The sequence below is a fragment of the Mya arenaria genome, chromosome 3 (assembly GCF_026914265.1).
Source record: "Mya arenaria isolate MELC-2E11 chromosome 3, ASM2691426v1".
Taxonomy (NCBI): domain Eukaryota; kingdom Metazoa; phylum Mollusca; class Bivalvia; order Myida; family Myidae; genus Mya; species Mya arenaria.
This window is the reverse complement of record NC_069124.1, coordinates 2,697,041-2,713,905: the sequence shown is the minus strand read 5'-3', so window position 1 is coordinate 2,713,905 and position 16,865 is coordinate 2,697,041. Positions and strand designations below refer to the sequence as shown.

Sequence of the window (16,865 nt, the reverse complement as noted above, 5' to 3'; positions counted from 1 at the left end):
TTTGGAGATGTTAATAACACAAAAACCATGAAGGAATATATTTTTAAATAGTTATGATTGTCTTCAGTTCTCAAGTTGCTGAAATCTACATAAAAGGAAGATTATGTTATGAATAGTTCTTAAAAAGGCTTTTATATTGGTATAAGTTTGTTAAATGTTCATTTTGGACAAGTTTGCATGTGAACATCTATGTGTTACATATGTATGGCATTCTGTCCAGCCTGTCATCAATATTAAAACTTAAGGTATTTGTAATATCATACTAACTTATCTCCCAGGTTTTGATGATCAGTAGAGGTTGAGGGTTCTGATGTTTTGGGTCTGGGCATGTTGACTCTCTTCACCCCTTTAAATGAGGGATAAAATACTGACATGTAAATGTATCTCATGAATTATTTTCGCAGGATGTGAAGATCAGCCTGGTGAGTGTGACAGAGGGGGGTCGTATTGGGGCTCGGGGCGTGTTTACTCTTTCCATCTTGTCCAATGATAATCCACATGGGGTGGTGCAATTTGCCATGGAAGCCTATGATGTACTGGAGGGACCCACCAACACACAACAGAACATACAAGTGCTCAGAACGTAAGTGGTGGTTACTAGGCAGGCTATTTAATTAATAGTAGCGATGCAAACAAATATTCGAATATTAGATCAAACGTTTGGTATTCGAATGTCAAAATCGTTGTTTTGTTTTTACAACGACTGACCCCTTTTGCCAGAGGTGTGAATGTGATGACAATACACTAAACACCTGACATATGTCATTTAGGGACATATTGTCGGGTACTGTAAAAAGTCCCCCTACTTTTACAAAAACTGACTAGGAATCGGCTTAAACAGCAATGTTGTGTCTTGGCTGCAAATTAGCAACATAGCTCAAATGGCCGTGATGACAATATGTTGTTACATATATGTGCTTTAAATTGTTTTCCATGCTTCGATACAATGTACGTGCTTTGAAAAAATGTAAATGTGTAGTGTATCGTTTTAGGATATATTTCCTCTATTGTTTAACACTGGATGAGTCAAATCCAGATTCGTTTTATTATTTTACTAGTTCCCGAGTTGGTTTGGGTTTTCCATAGTTATATATAGTCAATCTAGAGGTCAATCTCAGATCGAGGCTGCTTGTCCTATGGAAAGACCCTCCGTTGGTGCAAAACGCTATTTGACTAATTTCACATTGTTTACATAAAAGCGGCGGAATTGAATTTTTTGAGTTTGTTGTTTTTAGCTCGACTATTCGAAGTATAAGGAGAGCTATACTACTCACCCTGGCGTCGGCGTTGGCGGTGGCGTCGGCGTTGGCGTTGGCGTCACACCTTGGTGAAGGTTTTGCATGTTAGTACCTTTAAGTCATTATCTCAGTAAATACATCAGTTATTGCATTGAAACTTTGGATATGTATTCCCAACTATCTTACATATTAAATTAATGAAGTTAGATAACAATTATTTGAATATAATGCAAATAATAGGCCTTTATTATTCGACTTATAAATTCTGGTTAAGGTTTTGCATGTAAGCACACATAGGTTAATATCTCAGCGACTACTTGAGGTATTGCATTAATACTTGATACAATGGTACTCAACCATCCAACCTACTAAATTAACCAAGTTAGATAACTCTAGTTTGCATTTAATGCAAATAATTGCCCTTTATTATTTGACTTAGAAATTCTGGTTAAGGTTTTGCGTGTAAGCACACATAGGTTAATATCTCAGCAACTACTTGAGGTGTTGCATTGGTACTTGATACAATGGTACTCAACCATCCAACCTACTAAATTAACCAAGTTAGATAACTCTAGTTTGCATTTAATGCAAATAATTGCCCTTTATTATTCGACTTAGAAATTCTGGTTAAGGTTTTGCGTGTAAGCACACATAGGTTAATATCTCAGCAACTACTTGAGGTATTGCATTGATACTTGATACAATGGTAGTCAACCATCCAACCTACTTAATTAACCAAGTTAGATAACTCTAGTTTGCATTTAATGCAAAATAATTGCCCTTTATTATTCGACTTAGAAATTCTGGTTAAGGTTTTGCATGTTACCACATTTAAGTCAATATCTCAGCAAATATATCATGTATTGCATTGAAACATTAGATGTGTATTTCTAGATAACACTTTTTTGAATATAATGCAAATTATGGGCCTTTATTATTTGACTTAGAAATTCTGGTTAAGGTTTTGCATGTAAGCACACATAGGTTAATATCTCAGCAATTACTTGATGGATTGCATTGATACCTTATACAATGGTACTCAACCATCTACTTAAATAACCAAGTAAGATAACTCCAGTTTGCATTAAATTAAAATAATGGCCCCTTTTTTATTCGACATAGAAATTCTGGTTAAGGTTTTGTATGTAACCACTTTTAAGTCAATACTTTAGCGTCATGTATTGCATTGAAAATTTACACACAGGCTCCCATCTATTTAACCTTCTTATTTAATCAAGTAAGATAACTCTATCTTTTATAATATATAATTTTTGCCCCTTTATTATGCGACTTAGAAATTCTGGTTAAGGTCTTGCATGTTAGCACACATAGGATATTAGACTTTATACAATGGTTTTCATCCACCCAACTTAATTGAATAACCAGGTTAGATAACTATATTTTGCAAATAATGGCCCTTTATTATTAGACTTAGAAATTCTCGTTAATATTTTGCATGGAACCACATTTATGTTTATATCTCAGCACACCATGTATTGCATTGAAATCTAATCTAACGGTGATCCATGCATGTTTCGCCAAAACTTTTCAATCCTTACATTGAAAAGCGGCGGAATAGTCGAGCGCGCTGTCTCTGTGACAGCTCTTGTTCTGTTTATAATGTATTGTTTTTTTCTTCCTGAAAATTGCGAATTTCAAAGGCTTATTTGGGGAAAATCAGGGTCCGCCGCTACAACAAATAGGGTAAAATTGCCCCGGCTATTACTTAAGCGAATAATAATAGTAGTTTAATACATCTTTCAAAATATGTATTTCGGTAATCGAATATTCGATCAAAAGAATTACCAAATATTTGAATATCTGTTTTGCCATGCGTTTGCATCCCTAATAGTTATTGAACTCCATTATGTGCAATACAGCTAGAACTTGTGACTGATAACATGATGATAGTGTGTGCCTTCACCCTGGGGTATGTTTTTATTTTAAATAAACTGTGTACATCATTGAGAAAAAAACGCATTGCTGTTTCGGGCTTTCAATAATACTTGATGACATGTAACAAAAGAGTTCATTAATCATTGAACTGACAACTACTTTGGTTCTTTTAATTTGTGAAATTCATTTGAGTTAATATAACTACATATGCTATGTCACATTCAATTTCAGTGGTGGCAGTTATGGTCAGTTGCAGGTGTACTACAGTACAGGGCCGGTCATGTTTGTGCTGGAAGATGTGTCCTCTATGGGCGAACGTGTGCTGACCTACTTCCAGGGGCCAGTGTTTGGTGGTCGTGGGGTCATGGGAATACCAATTCCCCTTGAGGAAAACATTGACTACTCTGTGGTAGGCTATAGTATTATAACTTAATAATATAATAAATAGATTTTTTGTATTATGGTGAACAATGGATTCAATAAAACAAATTTGACTGCTGCCGGTTTTGACAATTTTTCAATGGTACGACAACCGAATGATCAAAAATATACCGGTAATATTGATTTAAGAAAAATAGAATGAAAAATTGTAAATATTAAATTTAAATTTTGTTGAATCAATCATAAAAACTCATATAGGGTTGGTGGTGTCCGTATCTTTTTTCTGCTATTTCTTAAGAATATGAAAGGTTCATTACATTTTTCACAATAACATTTTTATTTCAGACATGCGCAGAAGCTTGCTTGGCAAGGATAGCGTGCCTGGCATTCGAAGTGTACATGTTCAATGAGACAGGCACATGTACACTGTTTGAAACAACCACCTCCGACCCACTCGCCATCTCCTCCACCAGTATACAGTACTATGAGAAGGACTTTGTCAAGGTCACATTGCCATTAGAGCTTCTTTAAAAACGATTTAATCATTAATTTGAATGGGTTAACTTTTGAAACCAAGGCTGACAATGATACGGTCATAACAATTTTAAAAATACAATAAAAAGTAGACCTGTTATATAGCCAATCCTTCCCACACTAACCTTTTAAGAAAGTATGATTTTGTTCAAATGCATGCATAATTTCTGCCGTTGTCTATAAGCATTAGAAATGAAATAAACTCATTGTGAAAAAAATGCCGTTCTAAGAAATTATTTTGAATAACAAATCTTATAAACACCATTCCAAAAGTAAAATAATAATAAAAATTATGTTATATTGACTCATGATTTACAAATTGTAGGCAGGAGAGCTGACAGGGGTAAGAGCCACTCCTGGAGATGACTATGGTGTGGTGACCAATGGCTACATTCTGATTGACGAGGGCGTAACAGAGGGTCAACTGCCAATCATGATCATTACTGACAACATACCGGAACTCGATGAGATGTTTCTTCTGACCTTGACACGTGTTGATGTCACAGGAGCCACCCCCTCACCCCAGAATTCTCCATATCTCGGGGATCTGAGGAACGCCACTGTAACCATACAGGCGAATGACGATACTTACGGGGCATTTACAGTGTATAGTGACAGCCCATTGGCTACTGACGAAGGTCATTTGATTCAGGTGGAAGAAAGACAAAACTATGCGGTGGACTTGATTGTAGAGAGACAAGGTGAGAACTAAAGCCTATCAAGGCTAATTGTCACAGCAAAAAGCTCCAATAAAAATTGTGAATCAGAATGTTTGTCATGTTTTGACACTACTAAATGCAAAAAATGCTTTCTAGTGAAGCATTGTCACTTCAAATGGAACAAAAGTGTCATCTGTGGTGATATTGCTTGCTGTTCCAATGTTTTAGCCAAAATCTGTCAAACAAAATAATAAATTGGTGTGGCCTAAATGAAACTTACAACTTAAGGTTTTAAAGTTTGATTCTGTAGAAGTTTTATCAAACTTATATGCATCTGTAACATGTATTTTATTCTTATTTCTAATTGATTTATTTTTTCACATAAAACTTAAAATCATTCTGTTGAACAGTTTATTTGCTATCCTGTATCAGTGATTCAAATCCATGTGGTTTCAATATTTATATGTTCTGATTCCAGGTGGGACAATTGGCCTTGTGTCAGTGATGTGGTCAGTGGACAGAACAGCCAGCACTGCTGTGTATGGGGTCGACTACAGAGCTGACGGCGCTATACTTACATTCAACCCTGGAGAGAGCAGGAAATGTGAGTTTTATAAGCATGCAACAATTTGTCATTAAAACATAGAATATGGACTTGGGGACAGTATCATGTCGGTTGATTTGTGGGATTATATCACTTGAAGTTGCCCACATAAAGACTAATATATCAATCCCTATTTATTATATAATACTTGCTTATTAATAAAAATATAATATTAACATAAATGTTAGTAGTTTTCCAAATATTTTTGCATCTTTATATTAATAAAGGAAGAAACTTCTTTGGAAACAAGTACTTTGCTATCAAACTATCCTTAAATCTTAATCTCCAGCCACTGTAACTAGGGTATTATACTATACTTATATAATTTATCTATAAGATATCAATCAAAAGCAATCTGTTATGAAACTTTTGCATTTTTACAGTAATAAGTGTGACAATCCTGGACGACACAATGCCAGAGCTGGTGAAGACAGTTGTCGTCCGTCTGTCTGCCCCCACAGGAGGAGCAACCATCAACTACGACAATGCTACTATCAGCATCATGGAGAATGACAATGTTGCCGGCGTCCTCTCCCTCACATCTACCTCACTACCAGCTAAAGAAGGTCGGTGTTCAAAAATTACATGTTAAATAGTATGTTGGAATTCTTATTGCTAATGCAGTTGAAGTATGTCTTTCCTACAAATGTCAATTTGAAGATGTTGTCATGGTAGTATCATTATGTTGTGTCATTCTTATTTTGTTTTTTTTAATAAAATTAAAAAGTTTATTGCCGACTTAGTTGAAAATACACCTGATGTTAAAAAAAAGGAAGTTATTTGAAAGATCCACATAGCATGGCAATAATTAGTGTCAGTTGATTTTCCAAATTCTGAATATACAAAACTAAAAGCAAACCATATGCTCTCTTTTCTTTGTATGAATATACAGAAATGGTGAGGTTTTTTCATGTCAATTGCAAAACTTTTTGAAACCTGCCTTTTTTTGGTTTCCAGGTGACACAATCAGTGTAGATGTTGTACGTAGCCCCTCCCAGTTTGGTACGGTGAATGTTGATTGGTCAATACAGGGACTGAATGGCCTTGACCCTGCTGGGGGATTCCAGACCTATGAGGGAACACTGCAGTTCTTGCCCGTAAGTTGTGCCATGATTGCAGACTATTAGGTATTAAGGAACATGTTTAGAAACAGCAATTTTGTAGTGTAAATTGGTCATTTTTTGCAAAGGGAAATTTGTCAACAATAAAGTAATGGTGTCGCAAATTTCTAACCTTGTGAATTTGGCAAAATCCACAAAATCATGAGGGAAAAAAACACACAAAATTAACTGTATTGATGATTGGAAATCAAAGCATGTAAAATGTAATTTAAACTGCCAAAACTGTTGTGGTTTCAGAATATGGGTATTAATAAAACTACTGTAGTAAATACCTTGACTCCTTGAGTAGGAAATATCAGTAAAAGTGTCGAGAGATGTAGGCAAAAATCTTCTTTATTAATAGGGCCTCACAGATTTTACATTGGCAACAGTTGTTTAAAGCTTTGTTGAACATAAGTTCTTTCCCTTACTGTTATGAACATACTCCAAACAGCAATGGCAGATACTCATTTGAACAGAATATTGAAAATTCAAATTAAACTTTTTTCAATAGCGTTAGTAGTTTTCTGCTTCTTTGTCACATTTTTAAGGGGTTATTAATAATATAGCTTTTATTTGAACTTATCATTGAAACAAGCCTTTTGTTCACATTTCACACAAAATTAAAACTTGTTGATGTCTTAGAGTGTATGAGTCCCTTGAATGCCCCTGAAAACCTACTTGATGTCAACCTCAATGAACATGTGTGTTTCTTGTCAGGGTGTTGAGAGGAAGACAATTGTGCTGGACGTGCTAACAGATAATATTCCTGAAGTGAACGAGGAATATGAACTACACCTTGTCAATATCAGGACAACAGGTAAGTGGTTTTGCACAGTCCATAAGGGTAATAATTTACTGAGATGAGTCCTTAGATATGTCAAAGTCATGTGTGTTAATATATTTTTTATTTCATTATATAAGACCAGATTGAAAGTTCTGTTTAAAAAGTATAATAATTGTTGTCAAGATTAAATTATTTTTATGATTGTGTAATTGCACTGTTCACCTGCCAGGTGTTGGTGTTAGTGGCTCAGCGACTCTGGACCCGCAGTTACGTACGGCCAGTATCACGATCCAGGGCAGCAACAACCCCCATGGCGTGCTCCAGTTCAGCTCTAATTCGCTCAATGTGCGAGTCAATGAGGCCAGTGGGTCTGTCAACGTACAACTGGATAGGAAGTTTGGGGCTATCGGTAGTTATTCAATTAATTAAAATAACATTTGCAGTTTTGAGCCCTACCACTTGTATTCTTACATGTATCCAAATAATATAAATGAAATGTAATGAGGTAAATAAATTATATTCACTGCATGATTGTACAGTGTATCTATTGATGCACATAAGACCATACATTTTCTACATTATATAGTTGTTGAAGAAATGATAAGTTTGTATTTTTTCATTGCTGTTAGGTAAATGTTGCCATGTTTTAGAATGATTTCATTATTCCTTGATTTGTAGGTAACATCAGGGTGGAATACGAGATCACTGCAGGGTCACTCTCCCAGACCAACGATGAACTGATCTACGCCTCAGCCAATGAAGACTTTGCCGCTGAGAGGACATTTGTAGATTTGGTGGAAGGTGTGTCGTCTGCTGCAATCACTGTGACAATAATGGAAGATGAAATTCCAGAAGTTGATGAGGTCTTTGTTGTTCGACTGTTGTCTGTCACCCTCATCAATGAGCAGGCATCGGGTGAACCCCCAGTTCTAGGTAGGCAAAACCAGACTTGTGTTTACTAGTCATTTCTAGTATGTCAAAAAAAGATATTTCTTTTAACATTTATTCCGAAGAAGGATATCTTCTTTTCACTAGTGCATATGATATACCATGTTTTGTATCTATATTCTTGTTGTATACATATGAAAAAAAACAAAAACAAAACAACAACAATTGAGTTTGATAAATGTTGTACTTAATGCCTGTGTTTTTGTTCGATTAGCCCATAAGTAATATTGTAATAGTATGATAATATGGGTGTGCAGTGCTTGTAACTCAGTTTTAAGGACATCTATGATCAAAATGAGTACCAGTAGCCTAACAAAAAATAAATATTTCCTATTTGAAATGTTTGCAGGGAGCACAGGAACAGTTTCGCAAGTGATCATTAACGCCAATGATGGAACGAAAGGAGAAGTCATCTTCAAACAGGACTCGGTGAAGTATGTCTTAAAAATAATAAGTTTGTCTTAATAACAAATTTGATTTTAACTACAAAAGGAAAATTAAGCGCCGTTTATTTCTATTAAAACTGACTGATGCATGCTTCTACAAAACAATGAAAGTTTAAACTAATGACTGATGACCTTGTCAGGATAAAGCCACAATATTAATCGTACTAAACATTTGCTTCACTTTGTACATATTGCCTTTAGACATTTCCCAGACCTGTACTAGAAAAACCTCCTGTGTTTGCAGTGTGTTGGTGGATGAGACAACCAGTCGTAACATTACACTTAACGTGGAGCGTACTCGCGGAACATTCGGGGATGTCTCTGTCTTTTTCTATGCCCAGAGCGTCGTCGAGGGAACCAACCTAGGTCTGGACTACAAAATTACACCAGAGGTTGGTTGTGCATGTTTGGAGTTGAATGAATATTAAGGGTGTTTTTTGGTTTGACTAATATTGATTTTCTTATTTTTGCCTGACGATCATCCTGGTATAATATATTGTTTTGTTGTAATAAAATTATGACTTGCTGGTCTGTAATTTTATGTTTAATGAAGAATGTTTAAATAAGAATGGCATGGCATGGAGTTTACTTGGAAGATGTTTTGTTTGATATATTTGACGTTGTTTGGATGATCTTGATATTATTTACATTCAGTTTGCATTTTCAAGGTTTCAGGTATAACAGCACAATACTAGTAGTTTATAGTAATGCATGGAATATTAAATGTGTGTATAAATTAATACTAAAGAATCATGGCGCAATAGTGATATGTAGTGCAAACCACTACATTGGTTCCTACAATTATACTTAAAACGTAAAAAAACAACAGCGAAATGTATGTTGGAAGACCTGAATCATGTTTCTCTGATTATAGAAAGTGTTACTTTATTAAGTTGTATTATTCAATTACTTTCGACACATGTAGGCGTTAACTAGTCACTTATGTTTCCACATGTAAATAAGTTTTATTATCACCATGGCATGGTTGCGGGAAGTTTGAGTTTATATCACATGATTTTCAGTTTAGTTGAGCTCACATCTGCACCTTTCCTATGTTTGGTGTTGGTTCTTACGGGATGACGGGGCCAGGTAAGATTAGACTTTAGAAAAAGTCTAACCATGGGGCTGTTTCATTAAGAACCATAAGGGCCGTTTTCATACCTAAGAGTGAATTTAAAACACTGCAGTACTATAAATCTTTCCTTGGTTTCTTGATGAAATGACCCCTATGAGTTTTTAATGTGTTTAAAAGACTGATAAAAAATCCTTATTTCCATACTGTTGAGCTTGAAATGTCTCTATGCTAACCAGCTCACATACACACCCTTCTTATTAAACCCACTTGGTAAAGCCAATTACTAGCAAATTTTGTGGTTGTAATCTGCTTTATGGATTTTTATTATTGTCGGTATGGTTAGTGCTCTTCTTAATGATTAAATGTGAATCTGTCCAGCGATCCCATTGGCTGAGGCATGAGCCTTAACACTGAAGTGTTTTTATTGTGAAACAGTTACATTTAATGAATTCACTTGGTACTGAACTGCTGCTTTACAATGTGAACACTGTACTGGAAATGTTCATATAACTTTGTATATTTTGCATAGAAAGTGATAGGCCTGCATAAACATTCTGATTGATGTTAAGACTATTTCATATCAGATACTTCTAATGCAGTATATTGCCAGTATAATAATTTGTGTTTAATTATTGACACATAAATGGAACCTCAATAAAATATCATAACATTTGGAAACAAAATGGCATATGTTCTGAATATGTTCATCAGCATGTCATACAACAATTTTGTTTTCAATAAAAATTCTTTTACACACAATATTAAGTTTAACATCTGTCTGTATTCTGAGTATTCCAATAATTGTTAAGATAGAGTATCATTTAAATCTGAAAAACATGAAAAGATTGATTTTTCATCACTGAGAAAAATTATCCATCATTTCATTCCAGCCTCTTTTTCAAGTCTATTATCAAATTAATGATGTTGAATAGATGGATAGACATGCAATGAAATAGCTCGTAAATACAGACAGTACATGTTACATCAATGAAACAAATATCACAGATTACAGTTGCATCTTTCTTAGAATCAGTAATTATATCACAGTAAGTTTGGCATCAAATTAAATCATTATGTTTGAAAAAACATACTATTTTAAACATTGATGATGAGAAGTTTTTAATGTAGGAAAACAAAGTTTAAAGCTGCACTCTCACGGATTGAATGTTTTGACAACTTTTTAATTTTTAACCAGGTTTTCAACAAAAACCGGGTTATTAGAATGAGGTTGTCGTTGGGGGGGGGGCGGACGGACGGACGGGCTGACGGGCGGGCGGGCGTTCGTCAAACATTGGTTTCTGTTCAATAACTTTAGTTAGCATTGATAGATATTGATGAAACTTGGTGTGTAGGTAGCTTATGGGAAGAGCTAGCTTGGGATTGCTTTTGAGGGGGATGGGGCTAAGGTCCAGGTCGCCTGTTACGTAAAATAGAAAAATGGTTTCTGCCCAATAACTTTAGTTAGCATTGACCGCTATTGATGAAACTTGGTGTGTAGGTAGCTTATGTACAGAGCTAGCTTGGGATTGCTTTTGAGGGGGGTGGGGCTAAGGTCAAGGTCGCCTGTAACTAAAAATTAAGGATGGCAACGAGTAGTAAAATTAATACTCGAGTACTCGGACAATCGTTCGATCGAGTACTCGGGTACTCGATTACTCGGAAAAATTGAATACAGTATGTGTTCGCTAAGACAAGATTGTGTATACATGTATCGTTAATGATGCATACTAGTATTGTGCGTTGGTCGTATCATTGGTCATTTTCACCTTTAAAGTAAACTTCAATTAGGTATTTTAACAAAAAATGATATAAAAAGGAAACAATTGTTGTTTCAGGCTTTTAATTTGTCATATTTGTTTCATTTTATAGAAGTATGCAGTGCAGAAATGAACAACAATTAGAATTACAATGAACGAAATCTAATAGCATACATAAAAATAGTGAACGAAATTCAATACGAAGTTCAGTTGTTCAGTTGTTTACTCTTCAAATTATTTTTTTTTAAATGATAGTTTTTCGTACTGTGTAATTGTTGTTTACCTCATTAATATTTATAATTCTTGATTTAAAATATCAACCAATCAATTGTGATAATCATTGCAAAAATAGTTAAAATACGCCCATTAAGAAATCAATTCGCGTAACGGTCGATACTCTTTCGCTCGTTAGTGTCCATTGTTTGGTGATAGGTCTCTAATTGGTATACAATAGTATTGTGTAGGTGAAAGTACCGCTATCAAAATTCGCTATTTGACATAAGTGCTAATTTGAAATAGGGGTCCTTTGTTGACAGTTTGCAACTATCACAACAACTGTCAACTAATTGATTGAGGTCAATTGTGTACACAGCGGGGATTAGAGGGACCGTAAATTGTCATCTTGGCAACTAACCAGATCTGATATTTTGTCTGTAAATTGTGTATTTTATTTTGTTAGATTTTTTAAAATAAAAATCTGAGTACTCGAGAAGTGATTTGGTACTCGAGTACTCGGACGTTCGATCGAGTACTCGAGTACTCGGGTACTCATTGCCATCCCTACTAAAAATACAAAAAATGGTTTCTGCCCAATAACATAAGTTAGTATTGATAGATATTGATGAAACTTAGTGTGTAGGTAGCTTATGTGAAGAGCTAGCTTGGAATTGCTTTTGAGTGGGGAGGGGCTAAGGTCAAGGTCACTATTACTCAAAATAGAAAAATGGTTTCTGCCCAATAACTTTAGTTAGGATTGACAGATATTGATGAAACTTGGTGTGTAGGTAGCATGTGAAGAGCTAGCTTGGGATTGCTTTTGAGTGTGGAGGGGCTACGGTCAATGTCACTGTTACTTGAAATAGAAAAATGTTTTTTGCCAAATAACTTTTGATAGCATTGATAGATATTGATTAAACTTGGTGTGTGGGTAGCTTATGTAAAGAGCTAGCTTGGGATTGCTTTTGAGGGGGGTGGGGCTAAGGTCAAGGTCACTGTTACTAAAAATTTAAAAATGGTTTCCGCCCAATAACTTTAGTTAGCATTGATAGATATTGATAAAACTTGGTGTGTAGGTAGCTTATGTACAGAGCTAGCTTAGGATTGCTTTTGAGGGGGGTGGAGCTAAGTTCAAGATCACTGTTACTAAAAATAGAAAAATGGTTTCTGCCCAATAACTTTAGTTAGGATTGATAGATATTGACGAAATTTTGTGTGTAGGTACTAGTAGCTTATGTGAAGAGCAAGCTTGGAATTTCTTTTGGGGGGGGGTCAAGGTCACTGTTGCTCAAAATAGAAAAATGGTGTCTGCCCAATAACTTTAGTTAGCATTGATAGATATTGATGAAACTTAGAGGGAAGGTAGCTTATGTGAAGAGCTAGCTTGGGAGGTGGGGTCAAGGTCACTGTTCCTAAAAATAGAAAAATGTTTTTCTGCCCAACAACTTAGTTAGAATTGATGGATAGTGATGAATCTTAGTGTGAATATAGCTTATATGAAGCTGCAGATTGAACTTGCTCATACAACAAATTAATTGGCTATAATTTCTGATTGCCCATAACAAAAACCTGGTTTCGTCGCATTGCGGCACTTCTAGTTTGTCTTGGAATGAGACAATTTTTGCGAAAATCCATGGAAACCAGTGATATAAGACTGCTGACAAAAAATTAAATCGCTGATCTTTATATTTAAGTTAAAAAGTTCATGTTTTATGTATTTTTCTTAAACCGTTACTAACAGTTTAAGCCATAAAATATTAATTTTCGAACGGAAATATGCAAATCTGCACTCTGATCTTTTGTCAGCAATCTTTTATCATTGGTTTGCAGATACTTATGCAAAAAATTGCTCTTTCCAAGACAAAAAAGTTGTAAAAACGGTAAATCTGTGAGAGTGCTGCTTTAAGTAACTAGGTGTAAATTACTAGAGCATATTTCAAATAAGTACATTTTTATGTAGTGAGAAAAGCAGTTTGTAGAAAACAAGCAAACCAGTCTTAATTCTAACTTTATTTACATTATTCCTCATCTTACAAATAGGAAATAGTGTTTCTGAATGGTGAGACAAGCAAACAGATCCTTATAGAGATCATTGACGATGAAATCCCAGAACCAGACGAAACATTTGAGGTCATCCTTTCCAATGCTAAAAATGGCCTCAGGCTTGGAACTCCCAGCAGAGGTAGGTGAAAAGTAAATTTTACTCATAATGTGTTGGCGGCCGATTTTCTGAACTTTGTTAAAATTAACAACAATGTAAATGGCCTTGTTGTTCATTTTAAAGGTAAACTATTGTATGATGTGGTAAAATATGTAATTAAAACAAGCACAGCAGAAACAGTTTTGAGTTGTCTCAACATTTGTAAGAATTACTGCAGATCACAAATGTGTCCATGAGTAGTTGAAATTTGAAAGATAAATGATATGGTAAACAATGGGCCGATTGCTCAGAACTTTGTAAAAGTTATCAAGGTTCTAAACATCATCATTGTTTACTTAAAAATCATGACTTAACTATGAAATTTTTACTGAACTGGAAGTTTAATGGATACACTTGTGATCAGCAGTATTTCTAACAATATTTTGAGACAGCTTTTTTAGGAGTATTTGTAATATGCAAATACATGAGCTTATCTTAAAATATTTCATTTTTTAACAGCATTGTTGACTTAAACAAAGTTCTAATTTAAAAAAGATATCAGTGCAGGAATGTTATATGTATTTAAGGATAGGGTTTGAAGCATTATTGAATCAAAACCAGCACTTATCATCCAATGAAATGGTGTATTTCATTGTGTCTTAGTTCTTTAATTGAATAGAAGGGTTTTGAGATAAACTAGTGTCTGTTCAGAATTTATGTTGAATCTTTGAAAACGATGCATCATTTGAAATAATCTGATTTAAGTCTAGAAATTTATTAAACTTGACTCAATTTCTAGCCACAGTGACAATCCTGGCCAATGATGACCCGGCTGGTTTTGTCTACCTGGAATCAGTTGATTTGATCACCCTGGACGAGCCGTTGCGGGACGGTTCCCTCAAATCCAGCGTAAATATTGCTGTCAGCCGTGGACCAGGAATGTACGGTCAAGTTAATGTGCCATTTGAAGTTATACCCGAGCTTGAGGAGAACAGAGATGACCTCTCTCCCATGCAGGGGTCCATTACATTCGAAAATAAACAGGTCAGTGAGCAAGAATAATCCATAATAGTCTCTAAGAGACATGTAAAAATATCACAGATCATGCTTTTTGACAATTTCATGTCTTGAAATCAGCCAAATTTTGCGTAATTGTCTGAAAAAGGGTGATATAAGACTGCTGATAAAAGATCAGATTGCAGTTTAAAATGTTTACGCTTGAAATTTGATATTTTATGGCTAAAAGCGTTACTACCGCTTTAAGAAAAATGAAAAATCAGCAGTTTTCCAAACAATTAAGATCTGTTCTATTGTATGTTATCCTATATGACTGATTTGAAAACACTGATGTCAAAATCAGCTGATTAGAATCTGAGACAAAAAATGAAAAAGTTGTCAAATCAGTCATTCTGTGAGAGTGCAGCTTTAAATTTCTAAAATATTGAAAACATAATCAACTCTGTTTATACAATATTTACAAGGAAATAAAACTTATTCAATCTGTGTCTTTATATAAGTTATTATAAATACTATCTTGCTCATATTACAGACCAGTGTGATGCTGACCTTGTCTGTGCTTGATGATGAAATCCCGGAAGACACAGAGAGGTTCACCCTTCGACTTTTGACCCCAGACAACACTGCTCAGCTTGGCACCAAGACGGAACGAACCATCATCGTCAACGCTAACGATTCCCCTAATGGGCTGTTCAGTCTGTACGCTGCTGGTACCAGGTAGGAATGTAGATAAAGAGTAAAAATATCATCAGTTGCAGTGATCAAAATTCACAATAGTTCATAGGTAAAATATAAGTTGGTGTTTTAAACTAACAAACACAATGTGTTTGAGTGAGGGATTTTTTTTTATTTATTACAAATTAGTATAGAAATTTTGACTAGTGGTTTAGTAATCAGAAATTTTATGACATAAATGTCTGTATTGTTGATTTTATTTTTTTATATTTTTAGTTTTCATTTGGTGTTAATGTTTGTTCATTTACAGTTTGTTCAAGATCTGCACTTTTTAATTTTCCAGAATGCGTGAGATCTCTGTCGAGGAGGGGGTGGGGATGCTGCACTTTGACATTGTCCGCACCCAGGGGATGGAAGGGCTTGTCACAGTTGACATGGCAACAGAGCCCGGCACTGCTGAAACAATGGCAGATGTATTGAGCGTTCATCTGGTGCCCGTCCAGGTGAGAAATTATATTATTAACCTTCAAAAGCTTCAGAATACCAATTACATGAAAGTCACAAGTTATTTACGCTTACACTAAAAGTTTATCTAACAGCTTTGCATTTTATGTTGAAATGGTGAATTTCAATATACTTCCTCTGTATGATAAACATAATTGATAAAAAACATAGATATAGAAGTGATTGACATATTATGAAAACAGTTTTGGAGTCAGTTTCGAAATATGCTGCATTGATTTATCTGCAGAATTTCACATTCAGCATGCAATTATATTTTTTGTTTGTAAAAAAAGGTTATTCCCACCACATACGTAGAGGACTGGTACAGTTACATGGTGAATGGCACAGTGTACCTGCTTATGATGAAGCCATCTGTGGTTGGGGAACTGACCTCTGACATGGGGTCAGATGGTTCACAGGGGCCTGTTGACATGGCAACCCTGCTTTACACCACACTGTTCCGCTGGCAAGGGGAACTTACTCCAGTACAGGTAGAGTATTTTTGCGCTTCGAAAGAAGATGGGGTACTCTCCCCTGTTATCTTTTTTATCGCCAAAAACATTCTCTTTACAACTAAACTTAAAGCAAAAGTGAATTGAAGGAAAAGGCCATCTTTTCTACTCAGTTTAGCAAGGCAAGAGCCGGTATTCATAAAACATCTTAAGTCATTTCCTTACTGAAGTCATTTTCCTAAATTAAGTATGTCACTGGTCATTTGACATAATAACTTACATTTTTCAAAAAACAACGATTTCCTTTTTAATTTCACTTTGAAAATTTAAGAATTTGACTTAAGTTAAGAAATGACTTAAGACGTTTTATGAATACCGACCCAGATACTGTTCTCACCTCTATAACAGTGTTTAATTTACCTCAAGCTTACTGGAA

General features: G+C 35.1%; 1 protein-coding gene across 1 annotated transcript in view; it reads left to right on the top strand.

The window, feature by feature from the left end:
• LOC128227264 (adhesion G-protein coupled receptor V1-like) overlaps positions 1 to 16,865 on the top strand; it is a 68,412-nt gene that overhangs the window by 13,720 nt on the left and 37,827 nt on the right. Inside the window, exons 16-32 of the mRNA XM_052937627.1 lie at positions 405 to 583; positions 3,366 to 3,543; positions 3,861 to 4,019; positions 4,375 to 4,750; positions 5,187 to 5,312; positions 5,696 to 5,878; positions 6,270 to 6,409; positions 7,133 to 7,232; positions 7,429 to 7,608; positions 7,878 to 8,132; positions 8,497 to 8,581; positions 8,838 to 8,985; positions 13,682 to 13,823; positions 14,581 to 14,825; positions 15,331 to 15,515; positions 15,817 to 15,976; positions 16,271 to 16,468. Of these exons, the coding sequence (XP_052793587.1) occupies positions 405 to 583; positions 3,366 to 3,543; positions 3,861 to 4,019; positions 4,375 to 4,750; positions 5,187 to 5,312; positions 5,696 to 5,878; positions 6,270 to 6,409; positions 7,133 to 7,232; positions 7,429 to 7,608; positions 7,878 to 8,132; positions 8,497 to 8,581; positions 8,838 to 8,985; positions 13,682 to 13,823; positions 14,581 to 14,825; positions 15,331 to 15,515; positions 15,817 to 15,976; positions 16,271 to 16,468 (3,039 nt within the window). The remainder of the gene's footprint in view (positions 1 to 404; positions 584 to 3,365; positions 3,544 to 3,860; positions 4,020 to 4,374; positions 4,751 to 5,186; positions 5,313 to 5,695; positions 5,879 to 6,269; positions 6,410 to 7,132; positions 7,233 to 7,428; positions 7,609 to 7,877; positions 8,133 to 8,496; positions 8,582 to 8,837; positions 8,986 to 13,681; positions 13,824 to 14,580; positions 14,826 to 15,330; positions 15,516 to 15,816; positions 15,977 to 16,270; positions 16,469 to 16,865) is intronic.